This window comes from Motacilla alba, chromosome 5 (genome assembly GCF_015832195.1).
Source record: "Motacilla alba alba isolate MOTALB_02 chromosome 5, Motacilla_alba_V1.0_pri, whole genome shotgun sequence".
Lineage (NCBI taxonomy): Eukaryota > Metazoa > Chordata > Aves > Passeriformes > Motacillidae > Motacilla > Motacilla alba.
In genome coordinates this window covers 57,763,678-57,790,627 of record NC_052020.1, presented here as the reverse complement: position 1 = coordinate 57,790,627, position 26,950 = coordinate 57,763,678, and the positions used below count along the sequence as shown (strand labels likewise).

At 46.4% G+C, this 26,950-nt stretch overlaps 1 protein-coding gene across 2 annotated transcripts in view; it reads right to left on the bottom strand.

Moving 5' to 3' along the window:
• SLC35F4 (solute carrier family 35 member F4) overlaps window positions 1-5,233 on the bottom strand; it is a 114,808-nt gene extending 109,575 nt beyond the window's left edge. The window contains exon 1 of one of the 2 annotated variants that reach the window (XM_038138873.1): window positions 4,995-5,233. In XM_038138873.1, the coding sequence (XP_037994801.1) occupies window positions 4,995-5,097 (103 nt within the window). In that variant the 5' untranslated portion in view covers window positions 5,098-5,233. The remainder of the gene's footprint in view (window positions 1-4,994) is intronic. The other variant, XM_038138871.1, reaches the window with a different exon arrangement.
• Window positions 5,234-26,950: the final 21,717 nt, after the last annotated feature.

Below are 26,950 nucleotides of genomic sequence, written 5' to 3'. Positions count from 1 at the left end.
CCAGCCTCCCACTGTGCCTGATCAAGGGCTTTGGGACTGCTGGAGGAGCAGCTGGGTGTCTCCAGTGAACAGAAGGAGACTTTGTTCCTCTGGCTGGAAGTGACAAGCCACCAGGAGAGCAGGGTGCTCAGTAAGCACAGAGATGATCTGGGTTTGCCATGTGATTTGTACTGCAGCAGAGCTGCTGGCACAGCTGCTGTGATAACCAGGAGAAAATTCTCTCCAGTGTTTCAGGGGTAGCTTTTCCCTCCACAGCCTTTTCCTCCACACAGGGAGCAAAAGCTGAATTGTCAAGCCACTGATGCTGGCTCAGCGTGCCTTAATCCCAGCCTTATTAAGGCAAAGCAATTAAGTACGGACTTAACTTTGAACGCATTCTCAAAGCCCAGTGGCTTAGAGCAAGCTCAGACTTAAGTAGGTGCTTAAGCTCAGATTGCTGACTTGAGGCTGAACTTGCCAAATTAAGCCACAGACCTTTGCTAGAGCTGTTCTGCAGGGCAGCAGGGAAACACACAGCTTGCTCCTGACAGCCACTGTGCTCGTGGCAAGGACAGGTTCAGCATCTCCCCGAGCACTGCTAAGGTCACACACTGCTGGAAGGGCTCTCCAGCTCCCTGGCAGACACCAGCAGAGGCATGGTCACCCAGTGTCCCACTGTGAGCCCAATGTCACAGCCCTGCCGCTGCACAGCCACGTGACAGCACCTTCTGCTCCCAGCATCTTACACAACTCCATGGCTCCAGGTCAGGCCCGAAGGAGAGGAAAAGGGGAGATCCAGTCAGCAGGGGATAATGTCCAAAAGAACTCGTTTAAAAGTCCAGCAAGTGCCTGAAGGAGATGAGTGCTCATAACCTGCAGGGGTGAGAATCAAAGCCTCCAACCAGAAGTGCATGTTAAGAGAAGCTCCCCAAGCAGGATGGAAAGGAGAAGGTGATGGCCCATGTGAGGAACCACACATGGAGTAAAGTTTTGTTGTGCTTGTCCAGGCCTGAGAAAGCAGAATTACAGAAATGGAGAGCATCCTGCAAGACGTAAGGCTTTGTGGATAGTGGGAAGGGCTCCATCAGAAAGACAACACAGGCAGAGACTTGATTTGGTGAAGCTGATGAAGATCAGAGATGAGAAACTTTGACTGGAGCAGTTTTAATTCAGCGGAAGGCACAGAAGAGGTGTCAGGACAGACTTGAAGGAGAGGAACTTTGTAGTGTGAAAGTAAAAAAGGTTTCAGTACTGAGATGTGAAAGGTAGATGGGGTGGCAGTTGGAAAGAATGGGGGGAAAAAGGAAAGAAAAACAAAAAAACCCAAAATCAAAACCCACGAAAAAACAAACCCCATACACACTCCTGACCCTGGAGACTCTAAACATGATTGTATTGCCAGCAGAAAAGTCAGAGAAGAATGAGTAGTCACAGCAAAGGTCAGGAGAGGGAACAAAGTCTCCCACTGTTTGTGTACATGATAAAGTTGCATCAGAACAAATGAAATTGCCCACGTGGAAACGTGGAGACAAGGGGAGTTTACATGGGAGCACCATCTGCAGCCCCAGGTCAGAGCATCTGATCTACAACAGCACCATGCCCTGGAAATTCTGAATTCCAAAGAAATTGGCTGGAAAAGAGACACAGCCCTTCTCCCGTCCCACAAAAGCCCGGTATCTTATACAGAGTCTGCACACTTAAAATGCAAGAAGTGAGGGATCAAGCCATGAATTCCAAGGCACAAGTTGACTGGGATCAGGGAGAGCCCTTTCCGTCTCAACACAAAGTGGAGGGGGGAAAAAATCACATCTTTTTCTTATGAGGCACGATGTAGGATTTTTGCAATAGGCATAGATGTAAATACCAGACCAAAATACATTTTTCCGCTCATTCAGATGATTTACAGAGAAATAAAACAGGTATTTTCCTTCTCTAGCAACTTTTTAAAGGATAAATAAAATTATAAATGTGCCTGACTTAAAAGTAATAAAAGAATCATCACATGCACACCCCAAGTCTGAAGTAGGTTAATGCACCCAAATATAGATGATGAGGCACAAGTCACTAGAAAATGCTGCAGTTCTTTGTGCTAACAGCTCTTGAACACCACAGTGCTTTAACTTTAAATTTCCTGGCTATCTGTGAGCAGTCCCCAGCCTTCCCACACAGAAAGCATGGCATGATCTCCTGTTAGACCATGGAACACAAGCCAGCGCACTGAAGGAGGGATGCAAATCACCAGCACATTTCACAGAGCCTTGGGCTTTCCCTGTCATCTTCTAGGTACCCCCCAAGAGTGAGCAGAACAGCAGCCACTCACTGCTGCTTTCAGCTCTCCTCAATGCATCTTTTTGTCCCTTGCTGGGGACAAAGAGGAGCCTAAAGGAAGATGGTGACCATCAGCAGGCTGTCACCACCCAAATCATATCCCCCTGTCCATCTGGCGCCTGGCCAGCTCTCTGCTCAGAAGCAGAGAGCACAAAGCCATCCTGGGGATGACAGCTCATCCTCCAGAAGCAGGAGGATGGCATGCTCCAGGGCCAGGCAAGAGCAAGGTGGCAGCACAAGCAGGTGACTGCACATGCAGTGACGGGAAAAGGGACCCCCTGGCACTGGGGAGGGTATGGACACAAGCTGCCTGGAATTCTGAGCATGCTGAGTGCCACCAGCACTGTCCACCTCAACTGAAACTGAGTTTGGAGAGTGGTGACAAAAATCATGCCCTCACCGAAATAAACCGAGATATCAAATCCATTCATAATTAGGGGCACAGACTCCCCACCTTGCGTGTTTACAGGGCTGCATCTGTGTGAACAATTAGCCACCACAAGAACTGTCAGTCAACAGAATTTTCGAGCATCTCTTAAAGGCAATAAACTGGCCAAGACACAGGAACAGAGTAAGAACTCCAAGCCAGGACCTCCAAGAGTGACTCTTGCTGAGTGCCAGGGGGATGTATGTTCATGATGCCTGAAGGATGCCTGGTTTTACCTCGGGTAAAGCCAGAACATCTTTGTAGACGCATTCATGAACTCAAACCACACAGCCATGAGGATAAAGCAGTCATCTGCCAACTGCAAGCACTTCCGAAATTATGATGATGGTTCCAAAACTTAGGAGATTGCTTTAAAAAAACATTCACAACTTAGAAGGGATTAATGTATTTCATTTACCCAAAGGCATTGAAGTACTGGAATACCTGTGATTTACACACTTGCAGTTTTTTTCTTTAAACACAACAACCACAAATTTTGCTTGCTTTCTTCAAACAGCAAAACATGAACTACTGATCATTTTGTTTTGCCTCAGCACCCAGCCAGAAAGGCACAGAAGGCCAAGAGACCTGCAGTGAAATCCCAAGAGTCAGCACTTCTGAAAGCCTTGGCCTCTCCTGGAATGCTTTTTCTAGTTTTTAAGCAGATGCAGTTTGTAGCATCTGCAGAACCTGGTCTAAGAGAGCTTTTCTCTGTCCAGGCAGCACTCTCCTGCCATTCCCACTGCACCACAGAGCACTTGGATTGACAACACTGGATTCAGATCTATAACTTGATACAGAGTGGGTGTGTTGCTGCAGACTGAAAAATTGCATTCAGCTAGCCAAGCAAACTTGCAAAAAACTATTAAGCCAGAATCCTCACTCTTCTCTGGTAAATCACACTGTAGTGATACTCTGGAGCCACTACAGAATTTGGGACACAGGTCCCACCTGGCTCAGATTTAACTAGTCCCTGGACTGACATTTAGCCATTCCTCCAGATTGTTCAGAGCTTCTTCCCCACTCCTCTGACTGCAGATAAAACAAGTGACCTCACCAAATAAATGCCCATAACACCTGTCATGCTGTTAGCATGCCACAAATAACAGATGGATAAAACCACTGGGCTTGGATTTTTCAGCTGACTATTGCACAGAGAATTTTTTATTTATTAAATGGCTCCAATGCATGGCTTTCCTCCACCATGAAAAGCCCACAGATGTGTTTTTCTGATGTTAGCAGTTTATTAATAGTGTTTTGGTTTATTATTGCATTGGAGCTGGAGAATACTGCACTGGATGTTCTGGAAAGCTGAGTATTCCAAGGGGAATATGCAGAAGAAAGTCTGCTCCTTAGTCTTCACCTCACCCAAGTGGGCTCCTTGCCTTTATTTTGCCCCTCCCTTTGCTTCAATTCCTCTTCTGTTCATTAAGCTATGGCATGTTATAGTTTTGCCAACTGCAAAGCAACTACTAATACAATAAAACCTTATTGCACACATTTCCTTGGTGGTAAAAATGAATCATTTCTTTCATTAGCCAAACTTTCCCCATCAAACAGCGTGCTGGGACTGCCAGAATTCCAGAGAAACCCACTCAGGCTCTCCCAGCTGCTAGAAACCCGCTGCTCCCAATTAAAAACTTCAAAAGAAAAAAAAATTAGGGAATTTCTGCAAGGACCACCTGCTTTATTTTCTGCTTCTTCGTTGAAGGGAAATAAATAAACAGAACGCACTCCAAAGAAAGGAAATACCCCGAAACAACACCAAGCCCCAAAACCACAAGTGTCTGGCATTCAAGCGGCACGAAGGAACACCCCATAGTCGATAACTCCCCACTTTTCTGGAAAAATCTCACTCGTTTCAAGAGGAAGATGAATAATTCAGGAGCTGAAGCGCCTGCCCGGGGGGACCCACCGGGACCGAAACTTTCCCGGTGCGGCGGGCGCGGGGCAGGCGGGGAGCGAACCCCCCCTACCCCGGCGGGGATGAGGGTGGGAGGGGTGGAAATGAAAAACAAACCCTAAAACGCCAGCCCTCAGAGGCTAGGAGCCGCGAAGTTCCGCGGCCAAGCGCCGCCGCCCCCGTCTCCAGCCGCAGAGCCGCCGCGTCCCCTCGGGGGACAGCGGGCATCCCGCGCCCTGTGCCCCACACTCACCCCGAGGGATGGGGCAGCACTTGAGGGGGGCACGGCGCCCGCAGGGCTCTGCCGACACATACACACCCCCCTGAAGGGCCGGGAGAGGCTGGAGGGAGCCTTACTTTTCTGGCTGGAGTATCCCGGGTAATATCCATAGTAGCCGGTGATGCGCAGGATCCTGTCCTCGATGGTGGCCACGCCGTTGGGTGCTGCCTTCCCATCCATAGAGGGAAGGAGCCGCGCGGGGCGGCCGGGCGGGACGGCGAGCGCAGCCGGGAGGGCAGGAGCAGCAGCAGGAGCAGGAGGAGGGGGAGGAAGGAGAGGAGGAGAGCAGGAGCCGGAGGAGGAGGAGGAGGAGGAGGAGGAGGAAGGGGAGGAGGAGCGCGGCCGCCGCAGCTCGCGGTGCCGGCGGGGCGCTCGCTCTGCCTCCGCCGCCTGGTGCAGGACGGGCTCCGCAGCGCGGCCCCCGCCCTCCGCTGAGGGCAAGGAAGGCAGCGGGCGGCTCCGCCGGGCCTCGGGCGGGGCGGGATGCGGGCCGGAGGGTCGGATGGTGCCCCCGGCACGCCCAGGGGTCTCTCGTCCCCCCGATGGGTCGCTGCCGTGGCTGTGTGAGCGCCGCTGTCAGCCCGTCACTCCCCAGAGCCTCCGGGGCTGAGCGGCGCCACCCCGGCACGGGCAGCGCTGCCCCGCGCTCCGGAGCTGCGGCTTGCGGGGGACAGGAGGCTGTCCTGAAGTGCTCCTGCAGGATCAGGCCCTCAGACCTGATCCCCTCAAGGGCTGTACGTAGGTGTCAGAGGAAGGAGAGAGTCCTTTCATTCGGACCCTGAGGGGACAAGGTTTCACCACTCCATGCTGTGCCTGTCATAGAATGGTTTGGGTTGGGAAGGACCTCAAAGCTCATCCAGTTCCACCCGCTGCCATGGCAGGGTCACCTTCCACTACCCCAGGTTGCTCCAAGACCTATCCCAGCAAGTCTGGAACACTTCCAGGGATCCAGGGGCAGCCACAGCTTCTGTGGGCATCCTGTGCCAGGGCCTCACCACCCTCACAGGGAGGAATTCCTTCCCAATATCCCATCTAGCCCAGCCCTCTGGCAGTTTGAAGCCATTTCCCCTTGTCCCGCCTTTCCATGCCCTTGTCCAAAGTCCCTGCCAAGCACTCTCGGGGTCCCTTTAGCCCTGGAAGGGACTGTAAGGTCTTTCCAGAGGCTCCTCTCCTCCCAGCTGGACAGCTCCAGCTCTCCCAGCCTATCCCCTTGTCAAAGCAGCTCCAGCCCTCTGATCTGACACCTTTGTCACATCCCTCCAGAGGAGCCCATCTCTCTCTGTGTCACTTGGAAACCTCAGTGGTGGCAGCTCTGCTATCCCACACTGTGGGAGAGCTCAGGAAGAAAAGGGACATCTGCCCTCAGCTACCCAGACAGGCTGTACATCTGTTTTAACATACAATGTCCGCAAAATCCTTGCATGCATTTGAAAAAAAAGAGGTGAAAAATTTGCCATTTGGATTTGGTACTCATTCCAGAAGCTAATTCTGTCTCTGGCAACAATTAGGCTTTGAATTACTTGACTTTTCATGCTGCTGGTCCTTGCCATGCTTCTCTCTGCTAGACTGAAAGGACCATTAGCAACCAGCCTTTTTTCCTTTAAAATGTATTTTTATCCAGAAATCAAGTCACTTTTTTTTCTTTTTGTTTTATTTTTTTTTTGGTGGCATACTTACCTTTACTTACTCCTTTTCCATCCAGTCATTTTCATTAACTGGTGCAGAGGGAACCCCAGTCAAGACATTCCATATCCTTTGCTTCCTCCTCTGCTCACATTCGTTTTTCTCTGTTCTGTGCTTGGCTAAATAAGCTGATGGCACAAAACTGCCTTTTATGAGCACAAACAAATAATAGATGTATTAAAAATAGCCCTTGCTGTGGCTTTGCTCAGGGAGTCATTAGCTGGTTAGTGTTTGTACAGTGCTTTGAAGATCAAGGTTTTCTGGTGTATGGATGCAGATATGAAAATGCACTTGCAATATTAAATACCCTTTTGATCTTGATTTCTTGTCTCTTGCCCTGGTGCTGGCTAATACTAAGGGCAGTTACAAATCAGCCATAAATCAAACAACCAAAATAACTCAGGAATTCAAGGCACAGCTCATTTCACAGTTTCCACGCCCCCTTTTAAGCTAGCTATGAAACAAGATCAGTGACTTTTCATGCTTTTCAATGTATAGATTTTTTTTGTATTTGTCCAACAGAAGCACAGACCCCTGCATGGCAAATTTACACCAATTGATATTTGCTTTTACTTCTAATCTGTGGAGTGCCAGAAGCAGCCCTCACCCCTCCACGATTTCCCAGACTGTGGGACAGAGCAGCTGAGACCCAGACCAGATATTAGTTGGCTTTGAGAGGTGCCGGGTCAGTAGGAGCTGGTGAGGCTCTAAGCTCTTCTGCAGGATTAAAATTCCCTGTCCTACTTAAGGAAGCACAGTTGATGCAAAAATCACTTGCCTGGTGTGTTGTGTGGAATCTCTGAACAAACCACAAGTCCCCCCCTTCCCAATTTCACCTCCAGTGGGAGTTGGTGTTATGAGAACATTACCAGCATTGATCTCAGCTTCAAAGTCAAATTTTGGGACTTAAAAGTGTTACTTTGAAGAGAAGGAGAGAAATGGCTGGTTCATTTGAAGGTTAAACTGATGCACCCAGAAACAACTCTAAGCTCCAAGCTTTCCAAACACCTTAGTTCAGGCTTAATTTTTCATCTCCTCTCCTCCTCTTATCCCTAGGCTTTCAAGGACATGCTGTGCATGTTTAAACATCACTAGATGATAATACAAGCAAAGCCATTCTTGAAATTGCTGCTGCCTTCCAACATCACTCTGTGCAATGGAGGCACAGTGATACCTTCTGTCTGCTTGAAAGCTTATAATGAATTGCAGCTCTGTATTGTTTCTGGATTCATACTATGCTGACTATTTTTCTTTTCAGAAAGATCAAGCAAATTACTTTCTCTGCAATTGGGCTTTCTGCAAGTTACAGTTAAAGGTGTGCAGAGGAAACCTTGCTGAGCAAGATGTATTAAGTACATTTATTACCAAGAACAAGACACATGGTGAGAGGCACATGGGGATTTGTTTCCTCTCCTCAAGTCAACAGGGCCATCAAAGTCACTATTTGCATAAATATGCTGAAGTGATTTTGCAGAGAGATTTGTGTATTTACCATTTCGTGACTTAAATGTGAGGGTTGATCCAGAAAAGAGCTTCAAAAGCATCAATTTAACCTGTAGCTTATTGTACAGGGTGAATTTCCCCCAGATTTCACAAATAGGTGTCTTTCCCTAAAAGAAAAAAAAGCCTTACACCATTACTGGCCACAGAATTTGGCCACAGTGTTTAAAAAAAAACAAAAAAACGCACTTAACTCCAGGCCATATGTTTGCAAAAATAACTTCTCAAGTGAGAGAACAATGTAAATGTCTCCTGATCATCTTGCTGATTCTGCAGACAGTCCCAGTGTCTTTTTTGCTGCTCACAGCTTTCCCAGACAGCCTCAAATAGAAAGGAACAAGAGTCTGGGTGTACTTCACAGCTGCTTTTCAAATCCCACTGGCTGGGGCTGTCATGAGGCCGTGAGTGTCCTCATGTGAGCAGAGCCTGAAGGGCAGACCTTTCCTCATCTGCCCATTTTCTGACCACACCACCTCTGGTTTGTTCTCTGAGGCAAGAGGCATCATTTCCTCCTTCAGCTCCTTATTTGTGTGGCAAGATCCTCTAAAGACCCAAAGGTGATAGCTCAGAGCTCCCCATGTTGGACAAACAGCCCAGAGGGTCATGGACAGCAGGGAATCGGACAATGGTTTGGGTTGAAAAGGACTTAAAAATCATCTTGTTCCACATCCTGCCATGGCAGGGACACCTTCCACTATCCCAGAGTGCTCCAAAACCCCCTCCATCCTGGCCTGGAACACTGCCAGGGATCCAGGGGCAGCCACAGCTTCTCTGGGCACTCTGTGCCAGGGCCTCCCCACCCTCACAGGGAAGAGTTTCTCTCTAAAATCTAACCTAACCCTGCCCTCTGGCAGTGTGAAGCTATTCCCCCTGTCCTGCCACTCCATGCCCTTATTCAAATTCTCTCTCCAGCTCTCTTGGAGCCCCTTTAGGTACTGAAAGCCTCAATAAGGTCAACCCAGAGCCTGAGCACTTTAGGATTTAGGCAAAGATGCAGGGGAGCAAGAAATGCTTAGAGTTGAAGTGGTTGCCTGAGATCCCTTAGCAGATCAACCACAGGCATTGAGGAACACAACCCAGTTCTCCTCTTTCCCATGCCAATTCCATCTCCTTCTCCATCATCCTCCACCTACCTCCCCAGTCCACCTGAGGTGAAAGGGGGAGATTTTCCACCATGAGCTGAGGTTGCTGCCAGTCCTGTCATCTCATCTCTTTGAGGAGATTCTTCCCTGTGTTGTTATGAGGATTGAGAGATAAAAGAAAAAACAACAGGCAGCTGTGGTCTGTCATGCAGCTCACCTGTGAGCCTGTGAATGTGTGAAAAAGGGAAAAAAGCACTCACACAGAGAGGAGTGTTTAATGCCAAGTGAGAGTTTTAAGTGAAAACTTAATTACAAGTTGATCATTCTAAATTAGCTGTTTTCATCCTTCCAATACACTGTTTTTTTAAACAAGAATGTGTCATTTTGGCTTGGATTATACCTTAGCAAGAACCTTTAAAAAGTCATGGCCAAGAGGACTTCTCTCCTGTCATCTGGAGGAAATTACTTTGTGTGTTATGGACTTCCAGTTCTCCTTTCAGACAAGTCACACTGGTGTAAAACCAGCAGAAACATGAAGAAGCTGGACCCATAGATAGGGAAAAGAAAATCTGTCGTGTTTGAAGTTCCCTTAATTGTCCTCTGAAGTGGCACCATGAAAGTCACTGGAGCAAAGCCAGTTCTTGCTTAATCTGCCTCGTGCACACCAGGGATGAAGGATGGGCTCAAGGTCGAAAGGACTCCTTGACAATATGGAATTATTTAGTGTAAAGATGCCTCAAGTTGGCAGCTCAGTTTTAAGAGCTCTTCCTCCCCCCTCTGTTTGAACACTGGGGAGATTCCAGCTTGGACCAAAAGTTGAAACCCAGTTCCAACATACTTCAGGGCATTACCAGATATTAAAAGGATCTGATTTGGCAATGAGCAAGGCAGCTTTTTTAATGCCAGTTGATTTCATTGATGGGAGGCAGAACAAGAAACAATCGATTCTTTCCAAAAACCATGACACAAAGAAGGCATTAAGGATGGAGGAGAAAGCTGCCAGAGCAGTCTGCATGTTCCAAAGCAGTTTGTATGGATATATCCATGATATCCATGCTCTGATCCACCTGGGACACCAGGAATCAGGGGGCGGGGGGGCAATTAACAATTTTTAAACAATGCTGTATAAAAATGAAAGCCCCCAGCTCAGTGCATTCATTCTAACTAAAGGCAGCAAGAAAGAAGCTTTCAGGGCACTCATCATTTTTTGTTTGCAAATAGCAAAGGGACGTAGTTATTCCTCTGAGCCCACACTCAAACATTTCCTGGAAACATTTATTTAGCAGTAGCACTGTCAATGTATTGATGTTTCAAAGGGAGGGAAGCAGAGAAGAGACTCAGTTGAAATTGAAGCAGGTTGCTGCAGGTATTTGCTCCCTAAGGATCATCCAAGACTGCTCAGCCTCCATGACAAAATCAGACTAACAGTTACAGAACTCCACATAAGTGTAAATACCACATGGCCACTGTGTTCTGCATCACTTGAGATGGGCTGAGACCTGTTTTTACAAAGTACTGACCATGTTTTTTGCCTTTCCCTTTAGCAGCTAGAGATACACAGCAATATCCATCGCTGTAGTTTTCCAACTCCCCCTTCTTCAGCTGGGTCTGAGAATGATAAACCATCACAACTAAATTCTTCTGCTCTTTTCAGTAGAGCTGTGGCCATGTGCACCAGCAGATCTTTCTTGGGAGTAGTGAGGATACTTCAGACTGACAAAACCTACTGGACTTCAGATTCCAGTGTGACTGCAGTGGAAGGTATAGGAAAATGAAATCATGATTTGTACAGGACAGAGGGTACTTTTTGGAATAAATCTGTGTTGGTATTTCTAAGGAGCTGCTTTCCTGCCCTTCCCATTCAAACCAGGACTTGATCCCTGAGCAGTCTTTGGAACTGGAGTTCTACACTGTGGCTCAGGACTCAGCTGGGATGAGACCCACACCCCTTTTTTGAGCACCTGGTAAAGATTTTTGTGTATTTATCCCTACCCCTGGGTCTAGAGGAAGCGAGCAGGCAGATGCACTGACATGGAAGTGTCTGGATGGCTGGTGGTCAGCACAGTACTGAGCTCAGGATGTGGTGTCAGAAATCTCTTCTGAAATTATCTGTGATGGTTTCCCAATGGCTTTTGACATCAGCAGGACTCACAATGGAGCACACACAAGAAATCTGCACTGTCGGGCACTTCTAACAGCAGCTTTCTTGCAAGTGATAAACTCCTGGCTCTTTTGATACATCTGCACCTATGGAGTTTCCCAGAGGGTGTTTTGAGGAGATGAAGAGTTCATGAAAAGTCGCATGAAAAACTCAAAAATCTCTACCACCTCCTGGTGGCAGAGATTTCCTGTCTGTGTACACAGGAGAGAAGCTGATGGGCTGAGGCCTGATCATCTCGCATCACTGCAAAGGCTTTGGTGTCTTCAGATCTGTTCTGCAGCTCCTCAAAGTTCCCAGAGACACATAAGGTATTATCCTCAGCCTTTCCTTCCCACACTTCTCCCTGCCTACATCAGATCCATTCCCTCAGGCTGCTCCACACTCTGGACAGCAAAGCCAAGGTGAAAGATCTCCCCTTCTGCCTCCTTCTTTTTGCAGTGTCTTGAGCTGTTGGAGAAAGTGATCTCTCCACACCCACTCTCAAAACATGGAGATTGAAACAAGTGATGTGACCTGGCCTCAGCAATAAAATGAGTCCTGTCCCCTGTCCTTCACAGGTCTTTCAGATCATCCTGTGGAAGGATGGAGGTTCAGCTCCTTCTGATGTCTGAGACTGAACCAAAGCACATCCAAAATTGCTCTGAAGTGTGAATGAAGCCCTCAGTGCCACCACTAAATACCTGAACAGCTTGGGGAAAAAACATCATCCTGGTGCTTCTGAGGGCTGGAATGTCTCATCCTGAGTCACTTCCAGGAGGCACAAGAGCAAACTCTTGCTGTATCCCAAGGCTGGATTTGCTGATTGCCTGTTCTGAATTATCCAAATTGTACCCGGAATGGGACAGGGCAGCACAACTCAACAGAGGCTCAGGGCAAGCACTCAGATTAGTCTGTGTGTGTGTGTGTGTGTGTGTGTATCTCCTTACAAAACATTCTGGTCAGTCAGAAAGAGAAATACGTGGAGAAAGAAAAACTCCCAGGCTAGGGATGAGGACTTTAGGATTTTAGCTGTGCTCTGCTTTCCCTGTCAGCCTCAGGAGGATGGTGCATCACCCTTTGGAGCAGTATAGCTGCAAGCTGAGCCTTTTTGCTCTTGGGAATGAGGTTTTTATGGCGTGAACTGTCAGTGGAGGTGAGGTTGATTTTTATCCTTTGCTTTCCATCTGTTTGCCGTGCTGGGCTAAGTCAAGCAGATCACAATCAGCCCTCAGTGCCTGGCCCCAGCCTGCTGGCTCTGTCACATTGCCAGGCAGCTCTGACATCCCTGACCCCTCTGCAGAAGGACCTCATGAATTCAGATGGCCTGGATGTGCTCCGGTGGGGTTTGTCACGTTTTTGCACCTTTGCCATGTGACAGATTTGGCTGGAGCCCTGCACACCTCACGCCAGGTTTGCAGCTCAGAGCTGTCACCTCTCTTCTGCCTCACGAATGGACATGTAGGACTTGTGACCTGCTGTGATGCTCCGTATGTGGCCCCAGCAGCAGCACTGCATCACTCCCAAAGCCCCTGCCAAAGGAGCCCAGTTCCCTTCCCCCAGAGAAGCCCAGGAACTTGACCCAGTGTCCTTATCCAGGTCTCATCACTGCAGCCCCCCTGCCCAGAGTATTCACTCCTGAACCTCATCTGCCTCCAGTCTGAGATGTTTCATGACAGGACCTTAAAAACAACACTGGAAGAGTCTGACCAGTACCCTAAAATAAGATATATCATGAGCTTTTTCCTCATTTCCTTTGCAAATATGCAAAGCCTTTTTGGAGATTTTATTCTTCTGCCTCTGCAGCTTCTTCCCAGCCATGGGAGAAAACCTACATCAACTGACCCTTGCTGTAAAGGATCAGTGGGTAAAGCCTGCGTTTCAGAATCTGGTTTCTCTCTGGAAACCCCTTGGATCAGACACTTGTGTAGGAAAAGAAATCTGGTGTCCCGCTCCCTCTGCTGGTACAACTTTTCAGCCAGTGCCGTGCACCAGAGGCAAAGCTGTTCCGTGCTGTTCTCCAGCACCTCGCCTGGCCCTGCTCCTTGGAGATCTGTCCCTGTGTCCAAGGAGAAAGCTTGGGAGGGGCAGCAGATCTCTTTTGCAAACAGTTTTCTAATGAAATCCTGTTTTTTTTCCCAGCATATCTTATGGCTGCCTCTGAAATTTCTGCGTGAGCTCTTCTATTTGGAGATTTATTTCTGTGTCCACAGAGATTCCTGCTGCTACCCAGACTTTTCTGATGGTATTTGTTCCTGCTTCCATAAGCATTTAAAGACTTCTTCCTTCATGATCTCCTGGTCTGCTGCTTAGTTCCTTTCTGTGCTTCAGCCCTCAGAGGTAGGATACAGTGTAGATATCTCATTTTCTCCTTCTTACTGATATTTTATTTAGAGAGCTTTCCAGACTGCCAACAAGCCCTGGGCAACCTTTCCATCTGATATTCTTATTTATAACAAAGCCCTCTATCCCGTGTTTGCCAGATACCACACATGCTTTAAAAAAAAATTAAAATTGCCAGGGGGAAAATGGCAATATGGTTCTTCCTTTAGTGATCACACACATTACAGTGAAGTCATTTAAATGGGGACTTTTGTAAATGTCTTCACAGTGATCAGAGTTTGGCTTGTGTTTCAAACACCAGCCCAGACCAACCTGTTCTGCAGCCAGAATGAGCTGTCGTGTTGAAATATCCAGGAAACGTCCAAACTGATTGCTGTTCATCACATAAATTATGAAACCTTTCATCAAGAACAGAGCCAGCTGTTACTGTTTTTAGCTGAATATATTACTTTTAAATTGTAACACTTCTTGCTGTTTTCCAGAGTAATATAAACATACCACGAACAATGTTTTCAGTGTCTGGAGGTGATTAATTTTCTGCTGCTCCCTCTTGCCATATGTGAATCTTTATCTTTAGAAAAAAACACCAGAATTTTTCTTTACCCAGGAAGAAAAAATATTCAGTTCATAACCAACACTGCTGGCAGCATCATTTTTCAATGACAAAAATGGTACTTGGGGTGGCCCTGAGAGCTACGTGAAAAGGTACCACAAAGCACTGGTTCTGTAGAAGAGTATTTTATGTTATTATTTTATTTTATTTTGTTTTATTATTTTGTTTTATTTTATTTTATTTTATTTTTTTAATATGATACTTGTCAGAAGTCACACTCTAGGGCAGGAAACTTTCTCCTGTGACAGCCAGGGCAGTGCTGGGTTTTTATTTCAAGTGTAACATGGAGGTGACACATTTTCTTGTATAATCTCCAGGAGAAATCAATTTACTAAACTCAGGGCTGTGACTGTGATACTATTGAAATCTGGAGAAGTAACAACCATTTTCTATCATTTGGTGTGAAGAAGAACTGGTTTCCAGGCATTTCCCTTTGTTTCTAATAAATGACCTCCCTGTGAGCTATTCAATTGTAGTATAAATCAAATATTTCTGTTTCAAGGAGATGTCATGAGTATCTGAAACTTCTGTTGATACTCTCCCTTTATTACATCAAGAACAGGGACAAGGTTAAGGTTGTAAGGCCAAGCCCTAAAAGGTTCAGAAGCACCAGACTTTAGGTTGTTCGTGCCATCAGGACTGTGCTGGGTGGGATTTTACCATGGAAATCATTCCTGGTGCCCACCCTGCTGTTATGAAGCAGCCCTGACAAGCCCCCCCCTGCCCTGTGCAGATGCCCCACTTCCAAAATCTGTGTTTAAATCATGTTATGGTAGTTACTTATGCCCAGTTTGAAGGATGGCTCTTCCTCTTCATTCCCTTCTATCCCCTTGTCTTGGACACAGAGTCATCCCCATCCTTCCTTCCACACACATCCCCTCTCAAATCTCCAAGGCTTAAAAAGTAGCACAGCCTCAAAACTGGCTTTTAGTTATCCTCCCAAATCCAAGCCCACATTCCATGAAATTACTGTACACTATTTTTCCTGCAAGTCTCTTACCTGCTGGCACCGTGAGGGACAAGACACCAAGTCATCATTTTTCCATGCTCTGTGTGAGAGCTGAGTCCCTGTTTCCCTCACAGCACCAAACCTCTGCACTGAACTGAACATCAGTTATTCCCTCTGGGATGCTCATCACAGGAGAAACTGGAGTTTTGCAAACAAAACCACTTTTTAGGCATCACAACATACCACTAGCATGGAAAATCCTCATTTTACACACAGGGATGTAGGTGCAGAGACAAAAGTACCCATTTTCCAGATATTTAACTGTGGTTTAGCACACAGTGTTCAAGGCACAGCTCTCAGTGTCTTCAGGGGTGGCTTGGAGAGCTCGAGCCATTGCCAAATCAAACCCACTGCGTGTCTGAGTGGACCTCAGAAAACAAATCACTGATAATCCCTGACCACAGGGGATGAGAAACTTGCTTATCATCCCTCCTCCTGCTTTGGTTGCCTTGCCTGGCAATGAAACACTAACAAAGGCTTTGCTTTCTTGGAACAAAAATCAATCTCCTTAACATGAGCCTGAGAGACCAAAACCTCTGGGACAGCATCACTCAGAGAGATACAGGAGGGAAACCAGACCAAAATTATGTGGTGCAGGCAAAGACACATCCTGTCTGTGTTAAAAAAAAATTAAAACATCCCAAAACCAAACAGAAATACAAGCAACCACTTAGAAAAGTAGCCTCAAAATGCTACTTAAGAGATTACAAGAACATCAAACCAAACCCAGAGGGAACTGTAATACATAGAATTATTATGGAAGCTGAGGGAACACTCCTGGCTTTCAAGCACTTGTAATTCCTTTTCAAGGAAATGATGGAATGCCAGGAATGTTTCCTGGCAAGGATCACTGCCAGTTGTGTACCAAAGGGCTGGGCTGTCCCTCCTGCTGTGCCACCTCCACTCTGAACCGCTCCACCTGCCTCTGCTCCCTTCTGGATCTGCTTCTTATCTTTCCAGGACACCAGCTGCTGTTCCTGTGCTTTTCCAACACCGAGCCACAGAATCCAGCTTTTTGCTGACTTGATCACAAGCTGGGCTCATCAGCTTGTACCTGGGAGGATTTATCTTCCTACAAGCCTTGTGCAAGTCAGTTCCAAGGAGAACTTGTCAGAAAGGGTGAGAAGAATTATCACACCTTCCTTTAGCTGTTCCAAACATCCTTGTCAAGTCTGAACTGAACCTTTGCATTCCTGCTGCAATTAATGGAGAAAGATAACCAGTTCCATAGGGTGCTTCATCCCATCCTAATTCAAATGCCTCACACAGGTGGCAAGATGTTTTTCTGTGATTGCTAAGCTGCATCTAAAAGGACTTTTCTTCCCTGATTTTTTCTGAATGTCTCTAGGTATTTCTATAAACTCAGTCTTACAACAAGAAGTTCCTCACTTTAAAATGCAGATTGTGAAAGTTAATTTATTTTGCTGCCCTAAAACCTCCCACTTGACCACTTTATAGTGCCCCCTTTGTCTCTTCATTCTGAGAAACAGTGTTGAACTGCTCCCTTAAATCTTCTCCAGCTCCTGCTGCTTTCACATGACTCCATCCTATTCTCTCCCTGTTAATCTCTGTTCCAGGCTGAAGGGTCTTATTTACTTCCCTCTTCCTTGTACAGAAGTTGTTCCATATCTCTGGCCATCTCTGATGTCCTTCACTGTGCCTTTCTCTGGTTGTTTTATCTGAGATGTCCTTTCTGAGCCAGGGGAGCAGCACTGCACACAGCCTCCTGCAGACACTGTGGATGTGCAGGAAAAGCCAAGTGATGGTTTCTGATTTGTTATCTGCCCTTACTAATAACCCTCCCATGCTGTTTTCATTTTTGAGCACCTCTGGAAGTATTGCCACAGCTTTTAAGATTTCTTTTCTGGATTGTAGCAGCCAGCTCACAGCTTCTCTTTATAAATGCTTTGTAAAATTATATTCCTCTCTATATACTATCTTTGAATGTCATCTTGCATTTTACCATTTCATTAGCATCTCAAGATCCTTTCCTTGCCATTTCCTCTGCATTTTTAACCACCCTGAGGGAAGGATCCTTGGTGACACCCTGAATGGATGCTTGTCACTCAGCATCATGTCCTAACTGGTACTTCAAGCAAGATTAAACAAAAAAAAATTTCAAAAGTCATAGAAAGCATCACAATAATACCCATGACTTGTGACTCATGGGAAATGTCTGGCTGCCAGTGTGAGCTTAGGCCAAATTTCAACTCCTCTTGCCTCAGGCTTCCTCAGCTGTGAAACAAAAGATGCATTTATAGTGCATGGCAGAGGCCAGGGAGCTTTGTCCAGCTGTTTCCAGGTTCAGCCTCCCAGGCTGCCAGAGCTCGTGCATGTCCTCAGTGTGATCTCCTGTCTCCCTGAGATTTCTCCTGATGGAGACCAGCAAAGTGACTCTCCCAAAGGGACAGTTACTGTCACCATGGAAAAATAAAAAACTCAACCTTATATTCTCCTACTGCATCCAAAGCTGAGCCAGGGACTAAGAAGAAATTATCCCAGCCAAAGCCAGGACATAAACCTCAGTTTATAGACCCCCTTAAAAGTTTATTCTCCTTTGTAAGTGCCTTGTAAGTCTGCAGAGTATGATTTATATCCATTATAGGTTTTCATTTCAGATCTAATTACCCACTCCAGCAGCCTTGGCAGCAAAGGGTGAGATTACATGAACGGGGGATGCGAAGGAAGGATAAACCACCCGATCTCCAGGCCAGATCCAGCGAGGATCCTTGTCAAAAGTCCCTCTCCAGCTCTCTTGTTGCCATTTTAGGTACTGGAGGGCTGTTTTTCCTTGCTTCCCCGCTATTCCCCTGATATTTCCAAGCTACACTGCACAGTTTGACAAAACCAGTCTTTCTAAGCCTTTGTTTCAAGATTCACTTGCACTAAGGGAGATTTGGGAGCAATTAGAGTGGCTTTTACAAAGCAGTCATTTTTCTATTTGCAGTTCAGATCCTGATAGTAAATATGACAAAGGGGCACTAAACCTTTAAGTAGCTCAAAGTATTGCTGTGCTCAGAGCAAGGCAAACTGAAAGAGAAGCCAGCAGAATACTTATGCAGACCACATTACCAGAAACATTTAAGGGGACTGCAGTTATAAAGAAAAATTCTTACAGTCAGTTATTAGCCAATAAGTGGAGCAGTTCATTGGCAAAGACACAGAAATACACAGCAGGCTACTGGAGCTCTTAGGGAAAATACAATTAACTTGGTAACAAAATTAAATATAGTAGATCTATAATAAGTGTGAGCAGCTTATAGTAAACCCAAAGGGAGTATTAAGAATTCAACCCATCAATCATCACAGCATGTAACCACCCCTAGACAACATTTTGAAGAACCTGTTTGCAATTTTATGCCTGTTCCAGTTACTATATGAATAAAGCTGATCCTTGATTGATTTTTACTGCTATGACTCCTTGAATTTCAGCTCCTCACACTAGTGATTTAATTTCATATTTGGATATTCTTGGGCTTTGCATACACAGGAGCTGCTGCTGTGTGGTTGCAAACCCATTGGGCTATTTCCACCTCTGCCAAATAAACTTTGACAAGGTTTTCACCAAAATGTGACTCGCTTCCTCCATCTGAAGAATCTGGATAATGGTTTCACTTCTAATTATGAACAACTGGAGACCTAAGGCTGCCTAATGGAAATGTGCTGGTAGTGCTGCAGCCACCTCTCCTTCTGCCTCTCCTAAAGGAATCATGAGTAATGCCACAAACTTGGTGAAGTTTTTATGGTAAAATCCCAGCAGGAGAGAAGATGCATCTCCACTCATTCTAAAGAAAAAATATATCCATAAGATTGCTGCTAGCAGAAATCAATCCCATGAAAAACAAATTGCTGCCTGCTCTGTTTCACCATGATAATCCAGTTTGGGCTCCACAGTGGTGATTTGAAATTGCAGCACGTTCACTCTGCAGCTTTTCATTCTCCACAGATTCCCTTTGCCATGCCAGGACAGAGAAACTCACCCACACCTTCAGCCACGAGAAGTGACCTCAAAATGCAGCTCCTTGCTTCATCTGCCCTCACAACCACAGATCAGTTTGTTTCCCTCACCGTGGGTGCAGCTCAGCACTGACAGAGTTCTGACCTGAGTCCTCTGCTGCTCCTGCCAGTCAACCCTCACAATCCCAGCTGAAATGAATTTTTCTGTATGTTCCCCTGGAAAAGGTAATGCTCTATTCCTTCTGTTCAAGACCACTTCATCCCAGGGAGTCAGCAGTGTCTGTAAGTGGAAATCTCAAGTTCCAAAAGACCCTGTGACCATTCCTAAGTTCACCTTGTACTTCCAGAGCCCTCCAGGGATGTGCAGCCCCAACCTGTGCTGGTTCCTTTGCCCCAAAGAAACGTGGAGAAACTGCAATTCCTAGGAATTCATACAAGGGGGAGGAGATTTGGTACAACCCAGGGGCTGGGGAAAACTGCAGAAGCACTGGAGAGGTCAAGTAATTGGCCAAGGCCAACTCTGCTTTCTTTCTCCCTGGCAGCTTCCCAGTTCCTCATCTTCCCAGCTCCTCACTCTGGCCAGGGGCTGGAAAGGGCCTGATGCTGCCCAGGGTCTGATGAAAATGGTCTTGGAGAGGAGGTTTGGATTTCTTTTCATATCCATCTCCATTCATAAATCAGGGAAAGTGCTACAGTGAAATTCCCACAGCTGGGAGCATTTTAAACTCCGTTCTCCAGCCAAGGCAATGCCCAAGAGGAGCTGGAATTGTCACCCAGCAGGCAGGGGAGCCTGGGGGAGCTGTGGGAGGAGGATCTGAGCAGCAGGAGTGACAGTTTTTGTTTCCTTTGGAAATAACAATCCAAGGCTCACCTCCTGCACTTTCCTCTCAAGGTCTGCTCAGCAATCACCCAGAAATCAAAGGAAAAAGAAAAAAAAAGAAAGAAAAAAAAATTGCCACAGCCCTCTAACCCTTGGTTTTCCAAAGCATTATTCAGGGGGAAAACCTGCACCAATTGCTCTCTAGGGTGAAAAAAAAAATTGGTTTCCATTCCTTTGGCATTTGGAAAACACATATATTGAGATTTCAGAGAGCAGGGGCTGCTGCTTGTGCCCCAAACCAGGACCCACAGGGACCCTCCAAAAAGCCCTCCTAGCACCAGGAGTGTGGCACAGACCAGTGGTGGGAGCAGTAGAATAAAAAATACATTTGACAATCCACAGGACATGGCACCAGCTCAGGTAATGGAGAGCATCCTGCAGGACAGCCCAGAGTAGCCTTTATTAGTCTGACTTGTCCTGCTGGATCACTCCAAGGACTTGAGCAGACTTTTCTCTCCCCGTTTACACTGCTCAGGGTGACATGAGCTGCTTCCTGCAGCAGAACCAAACCTTATCTTGCTTTTTTTTTTACCACTTTTCCCCCTGCCTTCCCCACCAACACTCAGTCCAAGGATTGGCAGTAGATCAAGGGAGGAATCTGCAAGCTATCAGGTTTATTTCTTACCCAGGTAATTCCCTAATCCAAATGCAGTGCAGGGTCCATGGGGGTGCTCCAGCAGACACTCACTAGCTTCCACTGCTGGAGAGACTCCTCCATTCTTGGGAGAAACCAGACCCTGAGAGCTGTGCAGGTGAAATGAGGGTGGCAAAGGTGCTCCCAGGGTGGATTGTTCTCTGCAAAGATCTTCATAAATACAGCTAAAAAAAGTCATGAAACATTGCTGCTTGATCTCTTCGGAGAAAGGCTGTGCTGCTCCTCAGAGCTAGTGATGACTCCCCTGGCACTTGGCAGGTTTTTAAGAGCAGCAAAAAAAAAAAAGATCCTGTTGCCTGTGAGCAGGCACAGCCATATCTATTTTAAAAAATGTAATGTGCATGCTCTCAGGGAAAAGCTCAGCTGTCACAGCAGAGCAGGTCACAGCAGCATTTCATCTATGGACTCTAGGGCTGCTGGTGGACATCATGTGCTTTATGGGCAGTTAGGTGCCTCTTCTGGTCTGTATCCAGCAAATTATTTCATTTGTGGCCATTACTATTTTTGAAAGGACTCTGTGCTTTTAAATAGACCATTGAAACAGTGGTTCAGTGTCCAGCCTCACCAGGAGCCACCACAAACTGGGACTGCAAGGACAGTGTGAGCAATATGGCCGTGACAGCATTTGGTGGCATCCTGCTGCAGCATCCCCATCCCAAATGAGAGCTTCTCCAGGAGAGCAGCACAGCCTCTCTGATTGAGACAAGCTGCTCCTCAGCAGCATCTTCTGACCCATGTTCAGACCCAGGGTGTTCTCTGTGCCCTGAAACACAAACAGCACTCACAGCCTCAGTGACACCAAAGCTCTCCAGGCCCTTGGCTGAAGCTCTCCTGTGGTAGCACCACAAACCCATGTTGCACCAACATCCTTATTTTTTTCCTGAGATCTCTCCCCTCTCTTACATCTGGTACTACAGATCATCTCAAGGATCTCTAAAGCAGAATTTTTAAAGTCATTGTTTTCTTGCCCAGAAAAGCTGTGGCTGACCCACCCCTGGAAGTGTTCCAGGCCAGCTTGGATGGGCCTTGAAACAACATGATGCCCATGGCAGGGGGTGGAACTGGATGGTTTTTAAGGTCCCTTCCAACCCAAACCCTTCTGTGATTTGTGAATTTAGGACACCATGTCACTACCCAAAGCTGTTTCAGGAAGGGAACCGTCCAGGCTACCACCTCCTCTCTGCCTTGACACCACCTGGATCCCAAATTGGTTGAATCTGCAGTGGAGTTGAGAGGAATGACAGATTTGTCTTTACAAACAAGCTGGGGGTCTGCTGATAGATAAAACTAGCACTGAGAGATAAAAGAAACAATGGGAAGGATTCCACTGATTGATGAATGAAAAAACATATTTGCCTTTCCAAAGAAACTGTAGGTTGGCTGATAAATGAAATTGGACATTGAAAGATGAAAGAAACAAGGGGGAAAACCCTAAATTCCATAAGAATTAAAAATTTAAAAGGAGGGTTATACATTAGAGGGGAATCTTTGGTATCAGGCATTCTGGGAAGTCTGTACCCCTCAAGTACCTTAGCCAATGGGGGAAAAGAGAAAGGAAATACAGCCAGGAAATTGGGATAAAAAGGGAGGCTGCATCCTCCAAAAACATGAGAGACCCCAGGGGAGTGCCCCATGGCCTCTCCCTTTATTTGAATAAAGTAAAAGGGCTCCTCTGTCTCCTTTTTGGACATAAACCTCTGATGTTTGTGGATTAATTTTCCTGACAGAGTGAAGGATGCTGGATGAGCCAGGAGGAGAAGCAAGAGGCAGATCAGCTCCCCCTGCTCTGTGTGTGAGACTTGGCAAGTCTGTGACTTGCACTTCCAAAGGCTGCTGAAAGAAAAGGGCCTGATTTGCCTTGAAGCAGTGGGAGTTCAGGTTATGTGCAGCCTCTCTCTTTGCCTTGAAAAGCTTCTGTTAATAGAGAGGAGTTGGAGGGGAGCAGCAGACAAAGAGACATCACAGGCACCATCCTCCCCATCAGTGGCACTGCCGCTTGCCAGGAGGGTTTCTCATGCAGCCCACGCCTGTGATGTGCCATTATATTCCATGAAAAGAAGGGAAAATGTCAACTTTAGAACATCTTGGCTATTTCCAGAGGTGTAATGCTATTACAGAGCTGAGATGACATGCAGTAGAGGCTGCTGCCTGTTCCCAAGCAGCAGTTCAGGACCCAGCTCTTGAGGAGTCACCTGAGTAAAAATAAAGCCAATCCCAGAATAAGGCAGAAGCTCCCCATTTAGTTCCCTTTATCCATCAGAGCCCCCCAGATCTCATCCTGAAGTGCCACTTGTTGACCAGAGCATGGTGAAGGGCTCTGACCCCGTGTGCCATTTCCCACACTCTGGCATTTGTTGTCCTGCCTGTAACTCATTTTCCTGTTGCATCTCTGGCAACAGAATAAACTCAGGCCTCATTTCCTGCATCCCAGGTCACTCTGCAACAAATGAATCCTCATTCCCCCTCCAAAGGAGCTTTAAAAAGATCCACTAAACCATTTGCTCTGTGATCCTTCATGAGATGCTCCAGGTATCCACTTCAGCATCCAATTTCTCAGGACACCAGCACGGCAACAAGTCCCCTCTGTCAGGGGATGTTATTTTAAAGGACAGAATAATTGAACGTCACACACAGGTTTTCCTTCAGTGCTGGCAAAGCAAACCCCTTTAATCTGAAATATGACACATCCTGATCAGGTACAGGGGGGAAAAAAAAAAAGAACCAGATCAGAGGAATTTTGCTTTCATGTGGTTACAAGATAAATCATCATCCAGGGCAAGAAATGGGGAGTAATTTTAACTTCTCTCTGAGTTTGCAGCTCATCCTGGGAGGGCTGAGATGGCTCCGTAGCTAGTGAGCCTCCCAGGCTCCAATTACCCCTCTCCCTGCTCTCAGTATCAAAGGCAAAAAATTGCTTTCTTCATGCTAAATGATCTGCAGGGTGGAGGCAAACGGGCAAAGGGACTTGGAGAAACGAGTGTGGGCTCTGCTGTGCCCAGGTCCCAGCTGTGCCTTCAGCTCCTTCTTCAGAGGAAGCACAGTAGGAAGGTGTGGGGCTGCAGGTGCTGAGTTTTGCACCTCACCCACCCTGTGATGAGCTGGCTATTTGCTTTAGTAAACAAAGAAATTAATCTGTGCTCAATTTGGTCTTTCTCCAATATACCAGAGAGGAAGAAACAAACTGCAGAGAAAAACGTTTTTGTCTTCTGACACTTCCATTTAGGAAGAGCACCCTGCAGCACTGACTGTCGTGGGCAGATGGACATGAGCATGTCAGGGGACTTTTCCTCTCAGAAAAGGAAAAACCAAGGCTGATGAAATTAATTCGGTAGTGGATCACCTACCAATCTTGTGGCAGGGACCTTCAGTCTCTGCATCCCAGCCAGGGCTTGGCTTCTCATGGCCTGCTGCTCTCCTAAAAGCAGAGACATCCTTTTGTCTCCTGAAACAAGTTTCCCTCCTCCCAGGTAGCACAAGAGCTGCCAGGATGCTCAGCCATGACCAAATCTCTGTCAGGTACTTTCATCTATCCAGGGCATGCCCTCCCCATCTCTTAAATGAACTTAAAATGAATTTGTGGAAGGTGTCCCTGCCCAGACACTTCACACTCGCAGTGCCTCTTGTAGTTACATGGCCGTGCAAATGTTTCCACTGCTGCCTGAAGTGTGGCAGGTCCAGCCAGCTCCATGGCAATGCCCCTGGCTTTGCTGGATGCAGATTTTAATTAATCTGCAGCATTTCCAGTGCTCAGGCTCACTTGCTAAATCCAGGCTGATCACTGCGCCACTTCCCTTCTCCACTGCATCAATTTTTGATGTCTTATACACTCATTTGATGCTGACTAGACCCAAAATTACACATATTGCTTCAATTTTGTCTTACAAGCAGCGGCCATTGGTTTGTAACCTCAAGAACAGCCAGGTAAGCAGGAGCCTTTCCTTCACTTCACCATTCTTCAGATTCAGTGTTCAGCCCACAGAACCACACTAACATTTTATTTCCGTGGTTGAGATCCCTCTTCCCCAGAAAATTCCCAAACTGTGGTTTTCTCATGAGCACCAGTGCCAGGGCCTCACAGTCTGCACTCTGCTATCCAAAAAAAAAAAAAAAATCCCCCCCATGTATCTCCTGCCTCAGTATTTCCACAGCCTCATCTCCTTTCCACACTCAGATGTTTCAGGGTGACAGTTGTATATTTTTAAGCCCAGCCTGCTGACAGCAAAACAAATATCCAATTAAATACTTATTTTTAATAGCTGCTGTACAGCTTGCATGCAGCCAAATCCCTTGATTAGCCTTTTTGTTTTCATGCTGTTAAGCACATTCTTCACTTTCAATTCTAGAAGAATGTCTTCCCTGCACTGTGCATCCCCCTCCTGCAGCCCCTGGCAGTGACCTCCTGCCCAGCAGGCAGATCCCGTGAGCCATGGTGGCTTTGGAAGCTTCTCCTGTCACTTCCAGCAAGGACAAAACACCCAACAAAGCTCTGCCACCATTTCTCATCAATCCATGGCCCAGAGGAGCTGCAGACCTGGCACCCTCCTGGCCATAGGTAAATTCCACGTGCCCAGCACTGAGGCACAGCTCAGCTTTCCCTCATCCCAGCCTGGATTCAGTGATGCATTTTATTTCCTCCCTCCTTTCCATTTTAAACCCAAGACCAGAGTATTTTTATGCAGGTCTCCTTGGCCCTGGCTGTGTCCTGAATACAATATAAATTTTTTTCCTAGTTAACTCTTCACTCCTGCTCCTGCTGAAGTGGGGGCAGCTCCAAACTCCCCTGGGATGCAGGATTGACATTGCTGGTGTGTTATTTAATCTCACAAACAGCTCCTTGTGCCCACATTACTTTGTTAGTCTCCACAAAACCATCCTGGACATTCATGCCAGAGTGCAGCTCCCATTCTGCAGCCCTGCTGCTGCTCTTGTAACAAAAATCCAATTTCTGGGTATTTCAGTGGAATTTCAGGCTGTATCCAAGTGAGATTTAACCAGACAGGAATGTAATGCAGTAAGTCAGGGGAACGGAAGACTGTTATTTGCTATTTTTTTAATATTAAAAATGCAGAGTATAAATAATCTGGGGGGAAAAAATTAAATCAGAATTCCTGATATTGCTTCCATTATTGCAGATTAAGTTATGGAAAGAATAAAGCACAACTGCATGAGCAGATGATTTCCAGAGGCAAATCAATAACTTTTAAAGGGCATATTGACCAGCAAGAATGAGCCTTGGGAAAAGAGCTAAAATTGAAAAAAAGAGCTAAAATTGAAAAAAATATCTACTCGACAAATTATTTAAAATAAGGATTTTTCAGCTTCTTGATCTAAAGTACAGTTAAATCCAGTGATCTAAACCTTTTGACTGCAAATCCCAGGTCGGGTTACAGCCTGATCCTGGCAAATGTTTTCATTATTGAGACACTGCTTTATAAGAGAAGATGTTTTAAATTTACATCAGACATTCTTGATTTAATTCTGAATTTCCTTTTATATCAGGACGGTCACTTTTTTTTTCTTTTTTTTTTCTTTTTTTTTTTTGGGGGGGATTTAATTTTTTTAACACACTACAAATTTTCCCTCCATTAAAGAAAAATAAAATCTGTTACCATCATCCTCCTTTGTTGCCCAGTTCCATTTCCTCTGCCTCAGATGAAATCCTTAGTGAAGAGCCTCGTTGACTGCAGTTTGCCCTTCCAGTCACTTTGTATTAAAGATTTGGAAAATTAGTAAAACTCTGGCTCTGCTCCCAAATGCTGGCCCAACACAGAGGTTATCACTCCTCTTCATGCACCGTGTGCAAGACCCAGGAACTTTCTGGGGATATTTTTGGGAAAGAACAGCCAAAAGCTGCCATTAATCTCCATTTATGTCCCTGCACAGCCCAGCTGCAGCCCAGCACTGCCAGGAGCTGCTCAGGTCTTTGGCAACCAGCGCCAAAGCACTGCTTCTCTGGCACTAAAAAGAATCTTTTACGTTGGAAAAGACCTCTGAGATCAAGTCCAACTATTTCCCCAGCGCTGCCAAGGCCACCACTGACCCTTGTCCCCAAGTGCCACATCCACATGGCTTTAAAATCCCTCCAGGGATGGGCACTCCACTGCTGCCTTGGGCAGCTGTGCCAGTGCTTAACAAATCCTTTTGTGAAGGAATTTTTCCTAATATCCAACCTAA